General features: G+C 36.1%; 2 protein-coding genes across 3 annotated transcripts in view; one reads left to right on the top strand and one right to left on the bottom strand.

The window, feature by feature from the left end:
* The first annotated feature begins 20 nt into the window (after positions 1-20).
* LOC139693397 (protein STIP1 homolog) lies at positions 21-3,841 on the top strand. Of its 2 annotated transcripts, none has more exons than XM_071591525.1 (7): positions 21-99; positions 247-539; positions 780-870; positions 954-1,118; positions 1,213-1,358; positions 1,469-1,555; positions 3,405-3,841. In XM_071591525.1, exons 2-7 carry the CDS (start codon positions 370-372, stop codon positions 3,577-3,579), a joined length of 834 nt encoding a protein of 277 aa, XP_071447626.1. In that variant the 5' UTR covers positions 21-99; positions 247-369; the 3' UTR covers positions 3,580-3,841. The 2 variants fall into 2 exon arrangements, with proteins under 2 accessions (XP_071447626.1, XP_071447627.1); XM_071591526.1 differs by having other exon boundaries at positions 36-133.
* Positions 3,842-13,425: 9,584 nt separating this feature from the next.
* LOC139693400 (mucin-2-like) overlaps positions 13,426-22,754 on the bottom strand; it is an 11,046-nt gene continuing 1,717 nt past the window's right edge. The window contains exons 4-5 of the mRNA XM_071591530.1: positions 19,849-20,698; positions 13,426-16,440 (exon numbers count right to left, since the gene is read on the bottom strand). Coding sequence (XP_071447631.1) covers positions 14,245-16,440; positions 19,849-20,698 — 3,046 coding nt within the window. The 3' untranslated portion in view covers positions 13,426-14,244. The remainder of the gene's footprint in view (positions 16,441-19,848; positions 20,699-22,754) is intronic.

The raw sequence follows: 22,754 nt of genomic DNA, 5'->3' as shown, positions 1-22,754 counted from the left end.
TAAAAACAGCTGACTGAGCAAAATTCGTAATGTGAGGAAAACAGGGGACAGTACGAAGTGGTGGTTACTCATTGACGAACGGACTTTGGAACGCAAACGGCGAGTAAATTTATATTCGACTGATGATAAATTAGTGAGCAGTTAATTAATATTTCTATCATATTTGTCCTGGATTTTAGTTGTTATAGATGGTTTGCCTGCGATATGCTTATAATGCTTAACTATTGTTTTGCAACTTTATTTTAGGCTTCTTAAATAAACCAAATGAACTGGAAGCGTGGTGATACCTAATAAAATAGACAACGGAAAATAGATTGGAGCAGTAGTTATCTTTGACTAGAACAGATAAGTTATAATAAAATTGAAATCATGGAAGATGTTGTGGTTGGCATCGGCGGGAGAGCCAATATAAAGGCAGCTGGAGGGGATTACATGGGAGCTATTGAAGTTCTGAATGCTGGCATAGAAAAGTTTCCAATGGAGACCCGATTTTGGAATAATCGATGTTACTTTCTTCTAAAATTAAAATCATACAAAAAGTAGGTATGCTTAGAGATAATAGGCATTCCTTATAAGGAGTATTGTAATGCTAATCTTATTACTTAATAAAAATATAAAAAATAAATTTCCCAATATAAGTTACAATTTACTGATATTATTTATACAACGTTAATTATGTTTATCCCCCAGGAATCTATGCTATCTTTTTAAGTTTAGATATATGGTAAACATATTGTTAGTTTTAAATATTGTTAAATGATTGAGCCAATTTTTTCCAGAGCTTTGGAAGAGTCCGATAAAATGGTACAGAAATTCCCCAATAATTTGAAGTCATACTTCAGGAAGGGTGAGGCGTTAGTTGGACTTAAGGTGATGTCTGAATCAATAAAATAACTCTGTGGATAACAGTAAAATTACTTGGCTACAACAATATTTGGCGTCTATTTTTTTAGATGTATAAAGAAGCAGATGAGGCTTTCAACCAGGTTCTTGACCGAAATCGTAGTTGTTCTGAAGCAAATGACCAACTTTTGGAAATAAAAGTGAAGCAGATGATGGATTTAGGTTATTCCAGAATGCGTGCTCAAGAAGCAATAGCATGCTCTACTAGTCTTGAGGTAAAATCTTCAGGTTCTATTATCTATTTATTGAATTATGTTAAAAGTAACCAATGGTTTCTGATCGATTCCTTATTTTCACATTTTTCCTTAGGAAGCCATTGAGTTTGCGAAAGAAAATCCAATGACAGTTGGCTGCTATGGAGACACAATATATCATTCAGATGAAGGCGATTTTGATGATGATGATGAAGACTCCTATTCAATGGATGGCAAGCATCAATCAGACAAATTTATGGAGTAAGGATATTTGTCATGATATTAATATCATCATTATTATTTATTATCTTTCGTTATTTATCCAGTTAAGGTAATCCTTGGATTATATTGTATTTTTAATTTTATTCCAGCCCAGCTAATCCTAGAGGTATTTCTTCGCTTTGGGTTGGTAATGCAGACGGCATTCCTGAGGAGGAATTAAGGAAAATGTTTTCTGCGTAAGTTACACTTATCTATTTTCATTTAATAAGGCAAAGAGTAATTATTCCTCTTAGCTAAAGGTGGTAATTGCCTTTCAAACATCAAATTAAATGGGTAAAATAAAGGTTTTTTAAATTTAGTTGATAAATTATGCGGTGAGCACCCCTGCTCTGAAACAAATATTTTTAGAAGTCAAGTTCTATGTAGTGAAAATTTACTGCTATATTGCTGAGTGCACACAAGCGTCAGGGAATACTCCTTATTGCACATCATTTTGCTGACAGAACTGAAAAGGGGGTGGTGGGTGGGCTGTTGAACCTTACCCTAAGAATATTGTGGGATAAATTTATGCTTCCTTAAACAAGGAAATAGTCATTTGAACTTTTGAGACACATGCATTCTACTTATGTTCACTTACTTGAAGATCAATTCATGGAAATTAATTATGATCATACAATAGGATAAATGTAATCTCTCTTTGTTTGCTCTGTTTTGCTGATATTTTTTTTTTATTTTACCATCATCATCAAACCCTAAAGGCAGTGCCTTGTCGCAATAGCCATGCCTATCTCTTCACTGCTACCTCCTTGAGACTTGTATATGTTCTCAAGTCTGTCTCATGCTCCCATGCTCTTGAAGTAATCAGCTGCGGGATATCCTCTTGGTTTCTTCCCTACAATTTATCCTTCAAATATGTTCTGAAGGAATTGGCTATGCCATAGTAAGCATCCGATTAATTTTTCTCTTCTTTCTCCTATTGTTCTTAAGAGAGTTCTCTTTTCTTTCACTTATGCTCACATTTTTTCATTACTTTATCTTTCTACCCAGCTTTTTTTTGCTCCTTTCCTCAAAGTACACATTTCTATTGCCTCAGCATTTTTCTTTCTACTGTCCTGATTGTCCATGTCTCACATTCATATTAGAATTCACTCCTAACGAAGGTTTTGATGAACTTTTTTCCGGTTTCTATGCTAATATGGTTATTGACTTGTAAATTCTTCTTGTTTTGAAATACTTGTTTTGCCAAGGCTATTTTTCTCTTAGTCTTAGTCTCGCATGTATTTTTGATTTTAATAATACTCCCCAGGTAGCAAATATTTTAAACTTGATCTAAGGTATTTTTATATTTTTTATATCAGTTTTGACAATTTCTTTTCTTTCTGTATAGTTTCAGGCTTAAATTTGTAGAAACTTTGGAGAGAAATGATAATTAATAATTGAAACCATCAAAAATCACCATTTCTAAAGATCATTCCTCTCCAATAATATCTTTTCTCTTTTATATTAATATTATCTTGGTCTTATTCTTGTTTATTTTCAATTTCAAATATTCTAGGTTTTTGGATAGTATTTTGAGCATCTTATTCATGTCCTTTTCAGAGTCTGCAATTATTGCTATTTCATCGGCAAAGCGGATACTGTGAATTCTTTTTCCATTATTTTTAATACCTTTAGTCCTTTCTTTCATTTTTGTAATTGCTTCCTAGATGAATAAATTAAATAGGTAGGAGACAACTTCTCTCACAACTCTTTTTAATTTTGTTACTTTCCTGCATCCATTTATATCAATTTCTGTTTTCTGTGTCTTCTACAAATTTAAAATCATTCTTCTATCTTTCTAATCAAGTTCATTTTTCGTCAATATTTGGAAGTCTCCTCCTGTCAACTTTGTCAAAATGAAAGGCCACATATGTCTTTCTATGAATCTCTATTCTCCTCTCTAAAATCTGTCGTAGTGCTAATATAGCTTCTCCGCTTCCTCTTCCTGTCCTATATCCAAATTATTCATCTGCTAAATTTTTAAAGTTTGTGAAAGAATGGAAATTGTTCCATGATATTATAGTTTATATCTATTTTTATTTACAGGTATGGGAAAATCATGAGTATTTCAGTGCTAGAGAGTAAGAGGTGTGCATTCGTCAACTTTGCTGATGCCAAAGCTGCAGGTGCAGCTATGAAAGCTCTACAAGGAAAACCTGTTGGAAATTCTCACCTCTTCATTAAATATCCCAACAATACTTTTGGAAAGAAGAATTATTGAATAAAGTGACTTTCCATATTAAATATATTAATTCAGTTCCTATAATTGCATTATATACATTTTTTGCATTTATGAGCCCCAGGATTCATTTAGAAAGATGTATACTTACAAATAATATGTTTAGGATTGACATTGCACACACGTTTTGCTCTCATTTTTGTAGTGCTGAATTTTGCAAGTGCATACATATCAAGTAATAATGTTTATTTTTCTATGTCAAAATGTGTTTTCATGTTTTTTCAAAGCTCAAATATATGTTTCTTAATTATTTTGTGAGTAAATTAATCTATTTTTAATAGTAAATTATTTCAAATTTTTAAGGAAATAAAACTCCCTCAGTTTCATTGCAGAGACAATGCACCAAAGTTATCATGTCGTAATAACAGTAGTTTTTCATTGTACCTTCATGTTCATTGAAAACAGTATATTATTATTAAGTAATCTACTGAATAAGATAGGTTTTGGAGGGACACAACCACCAAATAAATATTTTGTTACTCCCGACAAAACACAATCCAGCAGCCTACTCTCCATCAAGTCCTTCATCTCTGTGTACTTCCTTCTTTCCTTCATTCTGTCCAATATCCTGTTCCTGCCCTTTCCTCGTTTGCCTAACATTCTCCCTTCTCTTGCAGTCTTCAACATCCCACTGCCGATCAACACACCCTTCATCAATTTTTCCTGCCTCCTTAGGATTTCTCCCAACAAACCCGTCTCTTCGCCCACCATACCAAGTACTTCCTCATTTGTTTTCCTTTCGGTCCATTTCACCTTCCCCATCCTTCTCCATGCCCACATTTGAAAAGCCTTCAATCTACGTCTATCATTCCTCTTCAGTGACCAAGTTTCCACGCCGTACATAACTACGCCCCATATCAAAGTTTTTATGAGTCTTTCCTTAACATCCTTACTCAACACTCCTGTCATCAATTCCCTTCTCCTTGTGAAAGCCTCTTTGCCTAGTGCAATTCTTCTCCTTTCCAACAAGGGTTACAAAAGTTGAAAGCATGTTTGTAAAGGAAGTAAAATCATTTTGGTGCACAATATACCTCTTTAGTTAATTTTTTCTTCTTCCTCTTCTTCACTTTCATCTGCTTCTAGCATATCTTTGGTTATATTTTTTTAAACCGTGATTGGAACATTGTCGTCAAATAAGGATGAAGCCACAGTTTTGGGAGCTAAGTACCAGAGATGGTTTGAAAATGTTTTTACAGCGGCCTTACTGATTTCTGGATCAATATCCTGATAATTTAACAATTTATGCACGTATAAGAAATTGTGATAAGGTGCTTTAATTGCTTCTGATGATAGAAACCAGGCTCGAACGTCAACTTGAGCATGAAAAATACATAATCTTTTTAAAGATTTCTTCTTCCCGTCAGATAGCTGAAATTGATCTTGAAAGTAATCTAGGTAACTCTTGCATAAATAAATTGCCTTGGCCATCCACCTAGCATGACTCACAGCTCCTGGTTTACGAAAAGATATCCCGCTCTTTGGAATACCACCATGATAGATCATTGTTAACTCCAACAATTCTCGGTAATCATCTTGCTGTTGTTTCTGCTCATAAAGATGGTTTTCAAGAAATCCAAGAATGGCAGAGCTGGCATCATCAGGCACTTCATTGCTACCAGTTCTGTAAATCTTCTTGTCGAGTATTTTCCAGGATTCTATAAATCTTATCATAGGTAATCAAAAGTGCCATATCTGGACGAGGAGTTGCACCCATCACTGAGTTGACACTCCTCAAAACTAACTCAAAAAAGTGATGACGGCAAGGAAGGTACATAAGAATATGATTGAACAATTTTTTCTAGATTTGTGCTGGAACCATTTATTCTACCTGTGTTGCTTGCAGTTGTATCACAGCAAAGTGCCTGAATTTTACTGATTATGCCCCACTTCTCCACTGCTTAGTAAACAGCCATGGCTTGCTCTTCTCCTGAAAATTTTGGCATTTCAGGGACTCCCAACAGTTGCTCCTTACCTTTAAAAGTTACTATTATTGGCAGTCTATCAATCTTTTCAACACCTGCGAGTGCTGGAAGCAACTTTCCATCCCAGTGCAACACTAATTCTTGGCAGTTGTTTGGTTTGAATGTGTGTTGAATTTCTGTGTGCCTCGCTTCTCTTAAATTTTTTCGAATGCGTTGAAATGAAGTTTGATTTATTACCAGGTTTTTAGTATTACGCCCAAAAGCTTCTGCAGTAGCCATCAATATGTAAAACCCCATTTCTATCAGTGATTTTAAACCTATCAAAAACCTCAGAGAGACAGGGAGTAAAAAACTGCTATGCACCTTGTGTTTCAACTGTTGCTGTAGTTGTTGCTGTTATGTTCTTATCGATGGCAACTTTCACATTGGTGATGATGATAGTGAAAGTGATGACTTTCGCTATCATCATCACCATCATTGGTTTTGCTGCAAACTGATGTAGAATCATCAGTTTTTGATATCTCCAAATGTTGTTCCATTTCTTCATAAGTTCTTTTTTTTCCTGGCAGCTTCTATTGCAATGTCATCTAGTGCTATTTCTTCCTTCTGTTTTAGTTTTCTATCTACACCAACCATGGAGCCCGGTCGTCCTTTTTGGCGCTGAAGCATTAAAAAATGTTTGTCGTCTTCATTTTTCATTTGTCCCAAATTATCTGAATGAGCTATGTCAAACAAATCATCCAGAGTTTCCGCGAAAAGATCTCCTTTTTCTTTGCCTGTAATTCTAGAAAAATTTTTCTGTAAATGTTTCCGTTCATCATAGAAATTAACTAACTTATCAATGCAGTGGCCAGTTCTTCTAGTAGGAATTCATGCTTTTTGCCTAAAAACATAAACTTCTTGAATCACCGTGCTGCGCTTTCTTTCGTTGTAATATTTACAACTCTTAGATTGTAGTAAAAGACGCTTTAAACTTGTCTGTCTGAAGGAAGTTTGGCTCCCATAATTTGATTGGAAGAAATATAGCCAACAAGAGTGACATAAAGATCTTCTCTCATGTGCCAAACGACCTGAAGAAGTTGATGCCATTTTACAAATCTAGGAAGAACACTTCATAAAAGTTACCTTATACCAGCAGCACAAACAGTTCTGAAATGATAATTAAAAAATCAATTATCATACTTGGTTCAAAATAAATAAACGAAGCACAAAATGATAATATTATAAATTTATCATTAATGATAAACCACATGACATAATTCGTATGGCTATATTTACGGCTAATAGTGATTTTTTATAGTAACTTAGTAATTGAAAATCACATGCTATATAAAAAAAATTGTATGTTATACACCAATTTGCATTAATTTCCTTTACTAATTGATAAATAAAAACTGATAGAATAACAAGTGACAAAGCAAATCTTTGAGAAAATAAAATAACCCAAAAAATAATAAAATATGACCTTCTGAATGAAAATTTCATGGATCTTCCTCTATGTCATGTTCCTTTTCTATGTCTAACTTTGTTGGTCTAAGTTCTTTACTATACAGTTCTTCTATATATTCCTTCCATCTCTCTTGGATCTTTCCTGTGTCAACTGTAATCTTACCTGAATTTTCTCTAACTGTTAGCACAGATCTTCCCTTCTTACTTCCCGATAAAGATTTAACCTTACTGTATAGTGCACCAATTTCACCCTTCTGCAAACATTCCATATCCTCGCTCTGCACCTTCCACCATGCTTCTTTTGTTTTATTTGTTGCCCGTCTCAAATTATTATTTAACTCCTTCTGCCTAGCTCTGTGTTTACATTCTTCCATTTTCTTCTCTCCTCTATCATTCTAATCATCTCATCTGTGATCCATGGTTTCCTTGTCCTTTTCCCATTAGCAGTTCCTATAGTTTCATTTAAGGCTTTCGATATCTCTTTTTTGATGTATTCCATTTTCCTTGCTCTTTACCCTCATCCTTGATTTTCTATGGAGCCTGCTGATACTCCTTCCTTGTCAATCCATTTAATGCTTTTACATTCCATTTTCTAACTCACCGGCCCTGCCTTATCTTTTTGAAATGGACGCTACATTTCATAACAACTAAATTGTGGTCAGAGTCCGCATCGGCTCCCGGGAAGCTGTGCGAATTTATCACACTGTTCCTAAACCTGTGTCTAACCAGGATATAATCTAGCTGATACCTCTCTGAGTCACCTGGCATTTTCCATGTATACCTGCGTCTTTTGTGGTGTCTAAACCAAGTGTTGGTGATGACTAGCCCCTGTCTCCTGCAGAACTCAACTGCTTTCTCCCCGCGGTGATTCCTTGTGCCTAAAGCATAGTCCCCGACCTCGTCACCATCTCTTACTTCACCTACCGTCGCATTCCAATCCCCCATCACTATCAAATGTTTCCCTGCAGGAACGCACGCGATTATGTCCTCTAACTGATCGTATATCCTATCGACCTCTTCCTCCATATGTTTGCTCGGTAGCATGTATACCTGAATAATAACCAAGTTTGTTGGTTGTGCTTTTATCTCTACTGGTAATATTCTATCCATTACCTGCTCTATGTTGACTACGCTTCTTCCTACCTCTTTATTTGATAGTATGGCAACTCCTCGTTTGCTCTCATCCCCACCACTGTATATTATTCTATAATTATCACTCCAGTATTCCCCGCTAACCTTCCATCTCACCTCGCAAAGACCTAAAATATCTATATTTCCCCTTTCCATCTCTCACTTAACATTCTCCAATTTCCCTGTCCTCAACATTGTCCTAACATTCCAAGTTCCTATTCTAACTAATTCGGTCTTCTTTTCCTGCGTCTTCTGTCCTGCTGCTGTTTGTTTTCCTTTGCAAGGGTTTTGTGAGATGATGATGATGGAAGCCTTGCCTCTCCAGCTGCCAGGCACACAACTGAGTCCCATAGTTGCCAGGACTCATATTCGCTCTATTGTCCATCTTTACATTCTTGGGAATGATAACTGAGGTGGTATCCCATTGCCTTCCTCAATAGTTCCAAGAAACTGCTGAAGTTGCCACAACAGTTACTTTTAACATCCCCTAATATGCATTTCAATGCAACAATTTCATTGGGTAAAAGTCAGGTCAACGTGAATGATTTGTACACTCTGAAATTGTAGCATTGATAGTCCTCAATAGTGTTTTTAACGTGGCACCATCACTCAATGGCAGCCCCACTAGGGTCAGGTGCCTTTGCAGCCGCCTCATTGAGGAACAGATGCTGCGCGGACTACCTTTCTTCTGGCTCCTAACCTTCGACCAATCTCGCATGGGTGACCCTAGCAGGAGCAATTATCATAACTCTTGCCAGCACAGCCTAGGGGTCATTGGAATGCACAAGCCCTTCCACCACAGAAAACAGTATGTATATTATAACAAAATTTGTTGAAAGAAAAAGCAATAGTATCCTCGAAAGATATAGGGGGCTCATCTTAAGTGCTAGTGTTTAGGCTTAAAACCTCTGAAATTCACTCATTCATAGTAATAGGACAGCTCCTTTAGAAGTGCAGGGCAAAGAGAACCAACACTATTACTATTCCTCTTAAAAAGTATTCAATTTTCAATGTGGGGGCTAGTGAACTGGATTCTCAAATGAAGGATCCTATTAGGATAGAAGCAGATTTTTTAAATTAGCTCTCCAGTCCCAACTAACATTCATTATAAGGTGAACATAATTAAATTAAATGATCCTAAATGAAAATTACTTTTTGGGCTGTTGGATAGTTTTGTTGAAAATTCTTTTGATTCCAAGAGAATCCACCCCAATTCCAATTTTCCTAAATAACCATCAAATTTTATTAGATACCCCAGATGTCTTTTATATCTCATAGCTACAGTAAAACATTCATCCGACCCATGCTTACAAGGGTAATCCCAGAAGTACCCGACCGAACAAAGAAAACACAAAAGGTTTGGAAAAAAATATTTTTATTTTTCAGCAATCTCTTTTCAGCTCTATACACTTTTCCCAATGATCTTTAAGAAGTTCGATACCCTTATTATAATAAGAACTGTCTTGCTCCTCAAAATAGCCATTAACTGCCGGCATCACTTCTTCAAGGTGGGAAAATCTTAGACCACAGCCATTTTTTCAAGTTGGTGAACAGAAAATAATCCAAGGGGGCTAAATTTGGTGAATAGGGTCCACGAGGTAGCAATTCAAACTTTACTTCATGCATTCTGGCCATTGTATTTGTGAGCTGGTGCATTGTCTTATTGAAACAACACCTTCTTCTTAGCCAAATGCGGCCTCTTTTGCTTGATTTCTTCACCCAAAGGTGGCAATAAGTTTCTTTAGGTATCTTTCATTTTTTAGCTATGAAATGTAGACCAAACGGAAGATTATCACATTCTTTTGGATTTGGATGGATGAATATGAAGATGAGTGCATAGGTAAGAATTCCTACTCTAATTACCAAGCCAAGCACTAGTAACTGTAGGCTCTCACTCTTTCCCATTTGCATCAATTTCGACTCCATTTGAATTTTTTACCCAGTTAGTTTCCTCTTTTTACATTATCTTATTTTCCTTCATTATTTGTTCTTTAAAATCCTCTTTATAAGTTTATCTTGAATTGTTTCTCCACTTATCTCCTTATGATTCATTACATATTGTGATATGCCCAATGCATAAGCATTTTCTTACCCTCGTGCCTTCACTTTCATGCATATTTACCATTTCTCTTCCTTCTATGTCTAAGGAATAATTGAACCTGGTTGAACTTGAAAAACAGTGGCTGAGCTTACTTTTAAAGAGACCCACAGCATATCCAAATCCATGGGATAAATATGGCATTATATACCTGGGGAGCAGTGTATATCCTATTCAATAAACTAAGAGATGAGGTAGGCAATTGAAAATTTCAACTATAATCAATTCAGGGAAAGCAGATTAAATACCTGTATTACATGTCTACGAAATTGAACCTTAAAAATGATATACGAAGGGAATGACATTTACCATATTAGAATTGAAATCAATATGAGGTAAGTTTGCATTCAATAAACAAGGTAGTGAGATATAAATATGTATCACCAGGGAAAGTGAAGGCAAACAAGGCAGAGGATGGAAGAAATCGAAAATTACTTCTAAAATAAAGGAAGAGGTCCACTAGATAGCAGCAGTCTTCTAGAATACACTATAGTAGTGAGAACTCGAATGGATTATAGCTGTAATAAGACGTAACACTTGATGGGCTGAGGGATTTTTATTAATAGAGAAGAGTAAACCAGTTAAACCAGTTGGGAAAGGAGGTTGAATTGTTAAATAAAGTAGAATTATTTACGAAAAAGGAGAAGAATAAGTGGAAGAATTAACCTGCATGGTAGATGGTAGAAATTACAAGCTTAAACTGCTTATAAATTATGTCCAGTACTAGTCTTCATGGACTATTCAAAACCTACTTATTTTCAGTGGACTTAAAGTAGCATTTTTGATGCAACTGCAGAAATATCAATTAGTTGAGAAGAATTTGTCTCCAAATTGATTTCCTACCAAGACGGATTGCAATACTCCAAATGGTGCTTAAGCCCCAAAACTGATTAGGCCTAAAAACATTTGTGCTTAATTATCACGCAAATAAGGTTTTTTTGCATGCACTCAAATGTGATAAGCCTACCTATTCTTGATATTTAAAAGAAAATTATATTGTACCATTTAGGCCACTTTGAATAAGTAATAGCATTAAAGTGACTTAATCAGTACAAACAGAGTATAAAGAAACATTCTAACATTGAATGACATGCATTTGACAACAGTTGTTTATGTCTTAAAATAATATTGAATAAAATAGTAGTAGTTGTTATTTAGGATATGCTCCTAGTATATGGGATCCTGACAAAGTTGCATTGATTGCTGGATTGTATCCAGTGCTGTGAAACAAGCTAGATTTGTAAAACGTTCTTATGGTAAAGTTAGTAGTATATCCAAAATATTAGAGGAGCTAGGCTGGGAATCACTCACGGAGTGAAAGTTATATTACAGATTAAATCATTTGCATTAATTGGAAGGATATATCTTTAGCAATGTTGAAAATTCATTATCACCCCAATCGTAATGAGGTAGGAGAGATAATGCAAATAAAATTAGAGAGATTAAGTGTAGAACAGATAGATTTAAGTTGTTTTTTTCCATGAACGATAAGGGATCAGAAAAACATTGTTCACCTGTGGTAGGATTAAAACATTTGGTTCAAAATTAGTGTAGCATGTATTAACCCCATGTCACACACCCTATCGGTGGCTTGCCAGCTATTAAAAATTAAAAAAATTAGAGTAGGCAACCAACAGCTGTTTTTTGTTTATGTTTTCATTTAAAAAGCCATTTTGTTTAATGTAAATTTCAATGTTGAATTCCATTTAATAAAGTGTCATTGGCAAAAAAAATTGAAATAGAATCTTTTTATGAGTTTCAACTATATCCTAGATACATTAGTGGATGTTTAACTTTGATAGTAAAGCTCGATAACTAATTAACCCTTCATGAAATGATGTGAAGTTTATGGTTCTATTTAAAAAAATAAAATTGGGACACGATTATATTATAATTCTGTACATTATTAAAAATTCCAAATGGGCTATATAGGTACTGAGGAAAGGTGAGTCTTCATCTTCTAGCTCCTCTTCTTGCAATGCTTGCGTAAAGATTTTAGAAAACACTCTCCCATGATGCATTTCTTCCAGAGGATGGGAATGATAAAAAAATTACTTTCCCAAATCTATACATAGAGTAGTCTCATTAGTTGCAGGGCAGTATGCAAGTTGGGTACCATGGTTCAAAGTATCCTAACCCCTTTAAAAACTGAACTTTTTTTGCACTGAAGAGGGACCCCTCATCAGCCTCTCTATTGTTCTTTATGATAAAAAAACATAGCAGTCAACCCAAATGGTCATTTCATATGCAAGGATCAGGCTCACCTTGTACTAAATGCTACAGGATATGTAATTCACATATCAGGGTAGGGAGACCAACTCCTTTTGGTATACTATCAATGGCTACCCAGGAAACTTTGGACCCTAAAAAGCCACATTTTGTTTGAAGCTAGGGGTTACCAAAGGCATCCCCCTGGATTCAAACCAAGGTCATCAGGTCAATAGTTGGCTAGTGGCTTTACTCAATAGCTAGAAATGAACTTCTTCACCATAGGGAGAATCAAAACCCCAGCTCAGATCAAACCACAATCCTTCATATTGGCATATTACAAAGCATTACATGTGAGTGCTCAATGCTTTAGTCTTAAACACATCAAACAATTCCACAAAGTGAAGCATGAAAGTGTAAAGAGTAAATATTTTAAACCCTGCCATACAAGCAGTAAATATAAATTATAAATTCTATGGTCCAAGCCTCTGATGAGAAGAAAAAAGTCAATGGAAAAAATCTCTGGTTATGAGAAACCAAGATTTGAAAATAGTACCAATAAATTATTCCCAAGCTCTTGAAATATCCTAGATACATTAGTGGAGTTCCCTGGAGATACCTGTTTCCCTGTTTTAGCTGATCCAAAACCAAATATCCTTCCCTTGATTCACTAGGTTAAGTATATACGATAGTGCAATGGCATATGAATTGAAGAATAATCATTGATATACCTGTATGTACCCATCATTGAGGGATAACACCAATTAGAGTTTCTGCAGTTTCAGATTGATATATGAAACTTGAAGGAAAAAAACTGCCCAATATGCATAAAGATCATTCACAGACCTCTCGATGTACAGCATAAAATGATGAAGGCTCAAAAGGAGAAGCATGATATATTTTTTTTTTAGAAATTTTCCTGATGTATGGAAGGTAAACCAAGCACAGTGGAAAAAATCCCATACAATTTTCAAATAAAATCACAAAAAGATGAACTCCATGCAAAGGCTCAAGTTCATAATATTCTCAAATAATTTAATAAAATCCTGTTACATTTTTCAATGTTTACATTTAAGTTGTCCATAGTTAAGTTCAAGTATTAAAGTAAATTGGGTATATATAGTCCAATATATGGAGCACATTTTGTTCACCTTACGTGAAAACTAAATAATTACAGACACTATACTGTGACAGTATACTTCAATGATTCTTTGTGAATGTTAGGTATTAATACCTGATATGTAAATCACATGATGTTGATCAATTCTCATATGTAAGAATACCTGTTTGCCAACAAACATTTCAGTAGATTCTAAAAAACAGGAAATCAAATGAGGATTAGGTAGGTTTAGATTGCACATTTTTCATCTCTGCAAAAAAATCCATTAATTCAATGGAAATATTTAATCAATGTATTAAACATGCATTTGTGAGACACGAGACAATTATGTACATAATTACAGCAAATAAGGCATGAGAGAACAAAAATTATGTGACTTATGCACACAATATTGGCAAAGTGCAGTTAAAAATTACATGACAACAATTTAAAATGAAATAATCACAGCCTTATAATCCTTATGGTCATAAAGTACACAAAAATGGACATTACACAAAACACATTTAACCAACATAAAAATAATATCATAGCTAACTTAACAGGGGCTCAACATTTGGTGAAAAAAAAGCTTCGTCATATTGCATGTATGTCACTTTCTTTGTAAACTGGTAGCGAGCAGAGAAATATCACAGAATAGAGAAATTAGGTGATTTCAGTGGCAAAATATCATAGCCAAGCATTCATTCTAAAGAAGCTCATGTATGAACATCCAGACTAAATCACTTTTTAATACCACCACCCTTGCCTAATGATTCAAGCTTTGATGATGCCGACAGTGGCACAGGCCGCTTTTGAGACACAATTGTGGCTGAAGGAGCCGTCCTATGAGGCATGACCTCAGTTTTTGGGGCAACTTTGCCCCCTGTATTAGATTCTGTGCTAGATTCAAATTTCTGTTGCAATGATGCCACATGAGAAGGGCGGCTGGAAACTACAGGAGGCTTGGTGTTCCCCACAGCCCTGTTCCCTGGAGCAGATGGTGCAGAACCTCTGGAAGAAATTCCAGGTCCCCCTTTGCCTATCTCAACACCTGCCCTAACTCCTCGGTTTGATGCTGGTAAATTTGGCTTTGGAGCAGGTCTAGGCTGCTGCTGTCTGTTAGGCACTGTACCCTTCCCAGCAGCCCCTATCAGCACATCGGGGGACTTGCCTATGTTTGATGCTGATTCAAATGAGCGAATGCTGGAGGTAACTAAGTCTGGACCTTTGCTGGTTGATGGGGAAGTAATGCCACTGTTAACACTCCCTATTCCACGATTATTTTCAATGTTATTCTCAGTAGGTGGTGACTTTGCCCCTGCAGCTGTCGATGGAGGAGGGGAGGATACTGATGGCGCTGATGAAACTGGGGTAGTTGCTGTGCTTGATGATGGTGTCGAGGCTGATCGATAACTTGAGACTGTGCCACCAGACCTTTGCAGTGAAGAACTGTATGGTTTGTAGGATGGAACAGATGTCAAAGTTGTAGTGGCAGGAGATGTTGCCAATGTTCTGAGCGGACCTTTAAATGTGCTGAATGAAGTTTCTCCTCCTTTTACGTTTGCGCTGCCTTTGTTTCCTTGCTCAGGAGTGGTTTTATTGCTGCTGCCTTCCTTCTTAGCCGCATCAACTGATTTTGGAGATAGCGGTGTCTTGCTGGCCAGTGCACTGATGGCCCCTTCTTTCTCTGATGAAGTGTTATTGGCAGCCACACTGGAGACAGAGTTGGGTGGAGGCCTAACTGGTAATTGTGCAGGCCTTGGAGGAACTACAGCTTTGGTTGATGTTATGGTAGATGTTGTTGGTGTTGCCTTGGCCATGGGAATTGCAGGCAAAGGAGTGGACACTATGGCTGGAGTGGTGTTTGTCACTGCGCTGGGTGCTCTGGTAGTGGTTGCAGGAGGCTGGTTGGAAGCTTTTGCATTGTTTTTCATGAGGCTAGCAGAAACTGATGGTCTAGCTGCGAGTGATGATGTCAGAGCAGGTGGTGAGCGTATAGTTTTGGGAGGTAATGTAGCTGGGGCAGTAGAATTGGGAAGTCCAGTGTTGCCCACATTGGAATAAAATGTTGAGCTACTTGGTTGAAATGATGATGTCGTAGTGCATGGGGTATTTACATAAGTACCTTGAAGATTTTTATTTTCCACCACCTTATCCATTTTGAAAGAGACACTTTTCTCTGGTTTACCTGTGGCATCTTTTGCTGCTCCAGTGGATAAGATACCCTTAGCCTCAGCCTCCTCCCTCTCTTTCCTCTCCTTCTCTTCCTGCTTCTTTTTTCTCCCAAGTGTGGATGTATAAATGGACTCTATATTTCTGGCTTGAATCTCAGACACAATCTCAGAAAGCAAGCCAACTGACTCACAACTACCCTCCAAAGGCCTAGGAGACTGATAGTCACTGGCAGTGGGTGATGTGTAGCTGGAATTTGTGGGATTTAAATTCAGGGATGGTGATTTCCCTACATCGCAAACATCTTCAACCTCTTGAATGACAGCATAAATGTTATCCCCACTTGTTGGAGAAGTTGAGGAGTCTTCCTCTTCAATGTGAGCCAGGGGTGCTGCAGGTGGAGGGGGTGCTACCCCACGGCCTTCCTCCACAGGTTTCAGACTCATGCAATCGTCGTATGCATGCTCTGGCTTGGAAGGTGGTGGGTTTTGGTAGCCAGGTAAGCCGGGAATGGTGTGAGTTTTGTCAGAAAGGGCTGCTGGATGTGGATTTGGTGATGGAGGCCTGGGAGGAGGAGATGTTGGCCTGGTCCCAATGCTTGAAGCTGATGGAATGCTGGCTGGTCTTGTGCCCCGCATGGATCCAAATGTGTGAATGTTAGGCCGTGTAGTAACTTTAGGATCTCGCATACTTTGAGCTCGAGTGACTGTAGGCTTTCCACCAACCAACGATGCTGCTGCTGCAGCCTCACTGACTGGCAGAACCTTAAAGAGTGGAAAGAAAAATGAAGAAATGTGTTAAAAGAAATGAATATTGGCTTACAATAAACAAAATAGCATTTCCTAGCAATATTTAAACAAACTTTACTCAACGTTTACATTCCAGGAATATTTTTCCAGGCATATGCCATCATTATTAACATTTTAAAGTCAACTAATGCTGAAATTATTGAAATTAAATTTAAAATACTTCGCCTTTCCACATAAAAAACTTTTATTACGACCTAGGTTTTGTAATGGTATAATGTTATACCATAACGAAACCTAGGTCGTAATAAAAGTTTTTTATTTGGAAAGGCGAAGTATTTTAAATTTAATTTCAACATGAAGAATTTCCACCAAGTGACGCCAGAAACTGTTTCAACTAATGCATTGATTATCATTAGAAAAATAAAATAGTATATTCTTTACAATTGAATTTAAACAAGATTAATGAAGAATTCTTGAAATAAGGAGAAATAACAAATGGACAACTTATTTTGGAGTGAATACATTAAATTAATTTATTCCCAGTTAAATGGTGCAACTCATTGAACTCATGTGTAAAAATATTCATAGGTTCCTCATTCATCTGGAGGAGAAATTGTGAAAGTTCCAATAAAAGTACGCATGAATAAAGATTTTTACAATAGGAGTGCATTGTAATCTCAACCATACAGTGCCAAATGCACTCATTTACATTTCAAATCAATCAGCTATACATGACAATGTAACTGAAATTTTACTTCCTTTCAAAAATGCTTTCCTTCCCTTAAGTCTTTCTCAAGTTCACAATATTAGGCTTACTAATCTATTAAATTGCACAATTTTCAAACGGTAGCAAAACATTAAATATCCAATGCAAACATTTCCACTGACCACTTTAAGAGTCAAGTCTGGTTTATGCAATGACAATAACCACTATAAAGCAATGACAAATACGAATTTAATAAATATGATTAATTAATGAGATCCAGAATACATACTTAAGTTTACCTTAATCCACCCATTGTTACAACGAATTAAAAAAATGGGCATACCCAACATTTTAATGTTATTATATTACTTGATTTAAGACATTATGTGCCAAATTCAATCATTCATTAATCTTTAACTTCATTTACACCAAAGAGGTTTGAAATGGGGTGAATAGGGAAGATGCTTATGAATGACAGGATGAAACTGAAGTTATTAAACTTACCAGCATTAAAACATTCCAAGAGACCCCTTATGTTTTATTCAGAGTCACTTTTAATGTATGAGTGAGAGAAAAAAATGTTGATAACAAAGAAAAACAAGAATAACTTGATTGCAAACTAAAAATAAATAATTTACATTAAATCATACCCTTTGCAATCAGAAATATTTTATTATGTGAAATAATAAGATCAAATAGGCAGGTTGTCAATGGCCAGTAATTATGCTCGCCTATTTAATCTTATTCCCATTTGCCACTGAGCAAAGTCCCATTCAGATGCGATATAATATATACATATGGCCCCTTAACAATTATAAAATGATAAAAATTTAGGTCGCTGTTTACAAACATAAATGTTTATGCCAAATTTAGAAAATATACCATTAAGTGTGCATTTATCTATAGTGCTAAAACTAATGAGGTACATTCAAAGGGGTTAAAAAGTTAAATTTCCCATTTCAGTGATCCATTAGGAAGGGAAGAGGGGAGAAAGGAAGATTATCAACAACCAAACATCTGAAATTAGAAGGTGAAGTGCCATTGATATGAATTTCCTTTTGAATAACAAAAAACTGAAAACTTTTTAACTGAAAAATAAATCTGACATTAAATTATCAGGAACTTCAGGTTCACAGAAGATATCATGATTTCCAGGTCTGGTTGTACCCTTTATTACGGTACAAACGCACACACAACAGATGATTGCAATGATGAACATGATCTACATTTTGTCACTTATAAGATTCAGATGAAAAGAAGCAGTTTGGGATAGGGAATGACCAAAACACATTTGAATTAATTAGTTACGCTTTTCATCTTAAATCAAACTTGTCATCTGGATGACTTGATAATATAAAAACAAATATCATTAACAAATGAATGGTCTCTACTGAAGTGAAAACATTTGCTGCATGCTGTAAGATCATATGGCTCGTTTTTTTTCTAAGGATACGCACATAACTACCAATTTTTGAAAAAATAATTTCAAAGCAAAAATATTTTTACTCCTTGTAACCAAAAAAATGGGAATGAAGAAAGAGTATTCTAGTAATTGTGCCCATTGTTTTGTGCTGTTATTCATAGGTTAATCAACATTAATGAACAATGTTTAAATGAACCTTACTCATGGCTAAAATAGTTGAGACTTGGAAATTTAAGTGGGTTTAAATTGGGAAAAGACTGACTCGGAGTCGATACAGGCAAGTTAGAATAAGAAAATGGTAAATGGTTATCTCTGAAATTTCTACATATTACGTTAACAACCAAAACAAAATTTTGTTCAAGATTTCTCATTAGTTCTTTTTTAATTTCTTAAGATATTCAATGACTACATCTCTTATGACTTCAGTCAACTGGGTATGAAACTGTTCCCATTACTCTAAAACAAATACCTATATTCCAAATTTAAATATTCAAATTTTAAATAAAACTGGCTACCTTTCTAAGTCAATGAGAGCTTCAATAGGAAAAGAAAATTCAATCATATATCACATGAAATGCATCCTTAATTGTTATAATCAGTGAATAGCAAATTATTTTATGCCTCTTTCACAATGAATCAGAAACTAAAACCTTAGCAGCAAGTATGTTAATATAATATCAATATATCTCGCCCTGAGAATTAGTGATTTGGTGGATAAGCCATTTTTACAGTGAGAATTTTAAAAGGATTAGAGCAAATTGTAAGTTCTGTACACTTTATCTTTATAAGCTTCATTAATTACCTGAAAAGTAAATGCCATTTTTGTCCACATTCCAGAATTGACGTCACAGGAGTCAAGGCAATCGGCATTCCCAGGTGTGCTCTACCTATTCACCCCATTTTATCATAAAATAATAGCACTTAATGAAGAAAAATCATTAAAAAAATATAATGGATTTTCTTGAAGTACAGGAAAAAAATACCAGCATCTTTTCCACTATTTCAACAATATGAAATACCACATCTAAATCCTAAATTAATCTTTCCAATTAAAAAAAAATCTGCAAAAAAAAAGAGGCCATACCGAAGTATAAAAAAACTCCAAAAACATGTGGACATTGTCTGTCATTTGGTGTCCACAGTGAAAAAAAAATAAAAATATTGACTCCTCTATTCACCCCGAATATGTTATAAAAAAATAATAATACATGCTTAGAAATATTCATTTAGGCACGCACTTGAATATAAATATTCTTCAGGCATTATTAAGATTGAAATGCATTAAAACTGTTACCTTTTGAGGAATTTCAATCTCTTGCTGAGGAATGGGATTCGAAATGCTGAGATTTCGCAGTGCCTGCCGGTCAAGCACTTTGGCTGCCTTCACTCCACCCTTTGGACCCCCTTGCCCACTCATGTCTCGGGACCCACGGGACTGACTTCGGCCGACTTGGGATGGGCGCAGGATGGAAGCAATCCGTGACAATGCCGATGGGCCACCTGACCCACCACCAGTGTTCGAGATGCCTGAAGTGGTCACCACCATCGGAGTGACCTCGTGGGCCCCCGGTGCTGGCTCTGATGCCTTGAGCCCAACAGGGAAGGAGAGTGGCCTTGGCTGGATGGGTGGAGGAGCTTCAGGGGCCTTTCGCTGTGGCTTGAGGGCATCCACGGTCTGTACCTTACCCTCCTCCCCTCCCATTGCACTGGAGATGAGCTCCTTTGCCGTGGTGGATGACATGTCAAGGATTGGATCGCTTATGACGGGCCTCTTGCCCCCAGGGTGGGTCGCGGAGGAAACTGGTGAGGTCATGGGGGGGTTGATAACCCCAGCAGATGGAGCAGTGGTCGGAGGAGGGGGTGCAGAACGTGTTGGCAAGACGGCACTGTTTAAATTGGAACTTGGAGAGGAAGATTCAGGATTGGCACCTTGAATCAATATGCCATTGGGTGAAGGAGGGATTTTTGATGGGGAAATGCTGAAGCGCTTGAATTGACCACGAAGGTTGGTATTCAGCATTTCTTGCCCATTGGGCAGGAGTGTGGAGGTGGCACTATCACCACTCCCACTACTAGGGGACATGGATGATGAGGGCTCCACCAATACCCTGAGCCCTCCAGCTCCACCTCTTTTGCTCTTCTCCCTGTAAGGCAATGAAGCCAATGAAAGAGCGTAAAGCACATACAAATGGCATGAAATATGCAGTAGGATCAAGCATGACTGGGAAGAAGAAAACCTAATGAAGTGCCCCAGCAATTTTACATGAAATATGGGACTAAAGAAAATAACAGAAATTTCTCAAATCATGAGGCGGAGAATATTGAGAGCATTTTTATTTACACAGCTTATAAATATTTATCAATGATTTTCCTCGAGTTTTATAAATAACTGAGGCATCACATATTTTTATTCTCTAAATGATTGATGACTGAGATTAATTCAAGTTAAAATATTCTTCTCAAGAATACCATTTCAACTATTTACAGCTGATTAAGTAACTATTAATATTCTCCTACATTTTAAATTAAAACAAAGTCGAAATAAAAATTACTAAAATTTGTACATTATAAGTGATTTTCTCAGTGAAGAAAACTTGCTTACACTTTGGTAGGAAACATTTTTCTTATGGATGTGATGGAAAATTAAATGATAGGACTGAAATGTTTTTGCTAAATCATTACATACACAGATACCTGTTGTATTAATTAGATAGGCTACAGTTAAAACTGGACAAATGCTTCTTTCAAATCCAGAGTTAAATTTGGTATTAAATATATAAAATATTATTTACATGCCAACTACACTAACTACGGATATGAGTCAATTTCTATGTCTTTACAATACAATTATCTGGCTATACATGGATGCATTATGATTTACTTCTCAATATGACTAACTAACATACTTCATTGTAATTTTTGAGAAAATAAATACTAGAATCAAAGGCTTTTAGATTTTTCCATTCGCCTACTTGGGTCCCCATTTGAAAATATTAAGGGATATATCATTTGAAAAATCTTGCACAAAGTAGCACAAAACAATCTAGGCAAATGTGCCAGAGAAAGGGTAAACTGAAATAAGGTCGAGGATGAAGGATCATTTCAAGGCAGTTATAGGTTACAAACACTTATAAGCCATTCTAAGAAGACTGAAGTAGGAAATAGATGATAATGAGTACAGTTATGTATGAGTAAATAAAGAGAAACTCATCTCCAAAATGGCGGTATGAAGGGGAGCACACAGAAAACAATGAGGCGATAAATATATAATACCCAAAAATCCCCACCTCCTTGAAACTAAATAAAAATAAATGAAATATGGAGTATAAATCAACAGTAATAAAATTAACCATTGGAATGAAATCCATGACTCAAGGAATAATTATTGCCTTAAATGACACTTCATTTGATGCACCTAATCATAGTTTAAACCCCAAAAATCCATTGAATATAAGCATTTAGAAGATCATATTAGATTATTGGCTGCAGCAAGCTTTGCTAAGCACATCAATGAACATTGAACGTTAAACATTAAAAGCACATAGTGAAGCATGAGGACAATATTTTAGTCAATGTGAAAAAGAACATTAAAGCATTTCCACCAATGAATAACATATCTGTACAGAATGTACATTAACTGAATAACTTGTCCAAGGACGGTGTTAGTTAAAATTATTTAATTATTTCCTTAATATGTTGCTCATAAAATCCAGACAAAATAGCATCATGCAACCACCAAAAACATACACACATGCAAATCAAGACTAGTAAAGAAACTGTCTTAAACAGAAAGGAAAAGTTTGACTTGTTAGTTTAAACTTCACAAATGCAGAATACTATGCACGCTCAATTGATTCAGGAGTGTCATATATACAGTTAATATCACGTTTAAGGTCCATGGGAACTTCATAAATGTGAGGGGGATTAATATCCTCCTTTGAGATCATAGGTCTGGGCCCTGAAGAATATTTGGATGGTTTACTATGGGGTAAATTTGTTTTCTTAGCACTTCTTTCCTTGTGTGGTGGCATTGGTTTACTTTTGGCAGTATGAAGATTCAGGAATTTATTACAAGCCACGCCTGAAGCGTATGGATTTCTTGGTGAATGAATAACAACAAGACTTTGTTTTGATCTTTCGGCGTTTGCCCCCAAATTCTGCCTCTTGTCTGCCAAGAGTGACATGTGAGCAATGCCTTGG

This window comes from Hetaerina americana, unplaced genomic scaffold, assembly GCF_022747635.1.
Source record: "Hetaerina americana unplaced genomic scaffold, ioHetAmer1.1.p SCAF_485, whole genome shotgun sequence".
NCBI classification, from domain to species: domain Eukaryota; kingdom Metazoa; phylum Arthropoda; class Insecta; order Odonata; family Calopterygidae; genus Hetaerina; species Hetaerina americana.
Note: the sequence above shows the minus strand (reverse complement) of the source record. Positions and strands in the feature narration are given on the sequence as shown.

Bases quoted from the DNA above. Each gene is read 5' to 3' on its own strand.
- LOC139693397 (XM_071591525.1), top strand. From the start codon at position 370: ATGGAAGATGTTGTGGTTGGCATCGGCGGGAGAGCCAATATAAAGGCA. The intron at 540-779 runs GTAGGTATGCTT...AATTTTTTCCAG, and splicing joins AAATTAAAATCATACAAAAA to AGCTTTGGAAGAGTCCGATA. The intron at 1,119-1,212 runs GTAAAATCTTCA...ATTTTTCCTTAG, and splicing joins CATGCTCTACTAGTCTTGAG to GAAGCCATTGAGTTTGCGAA.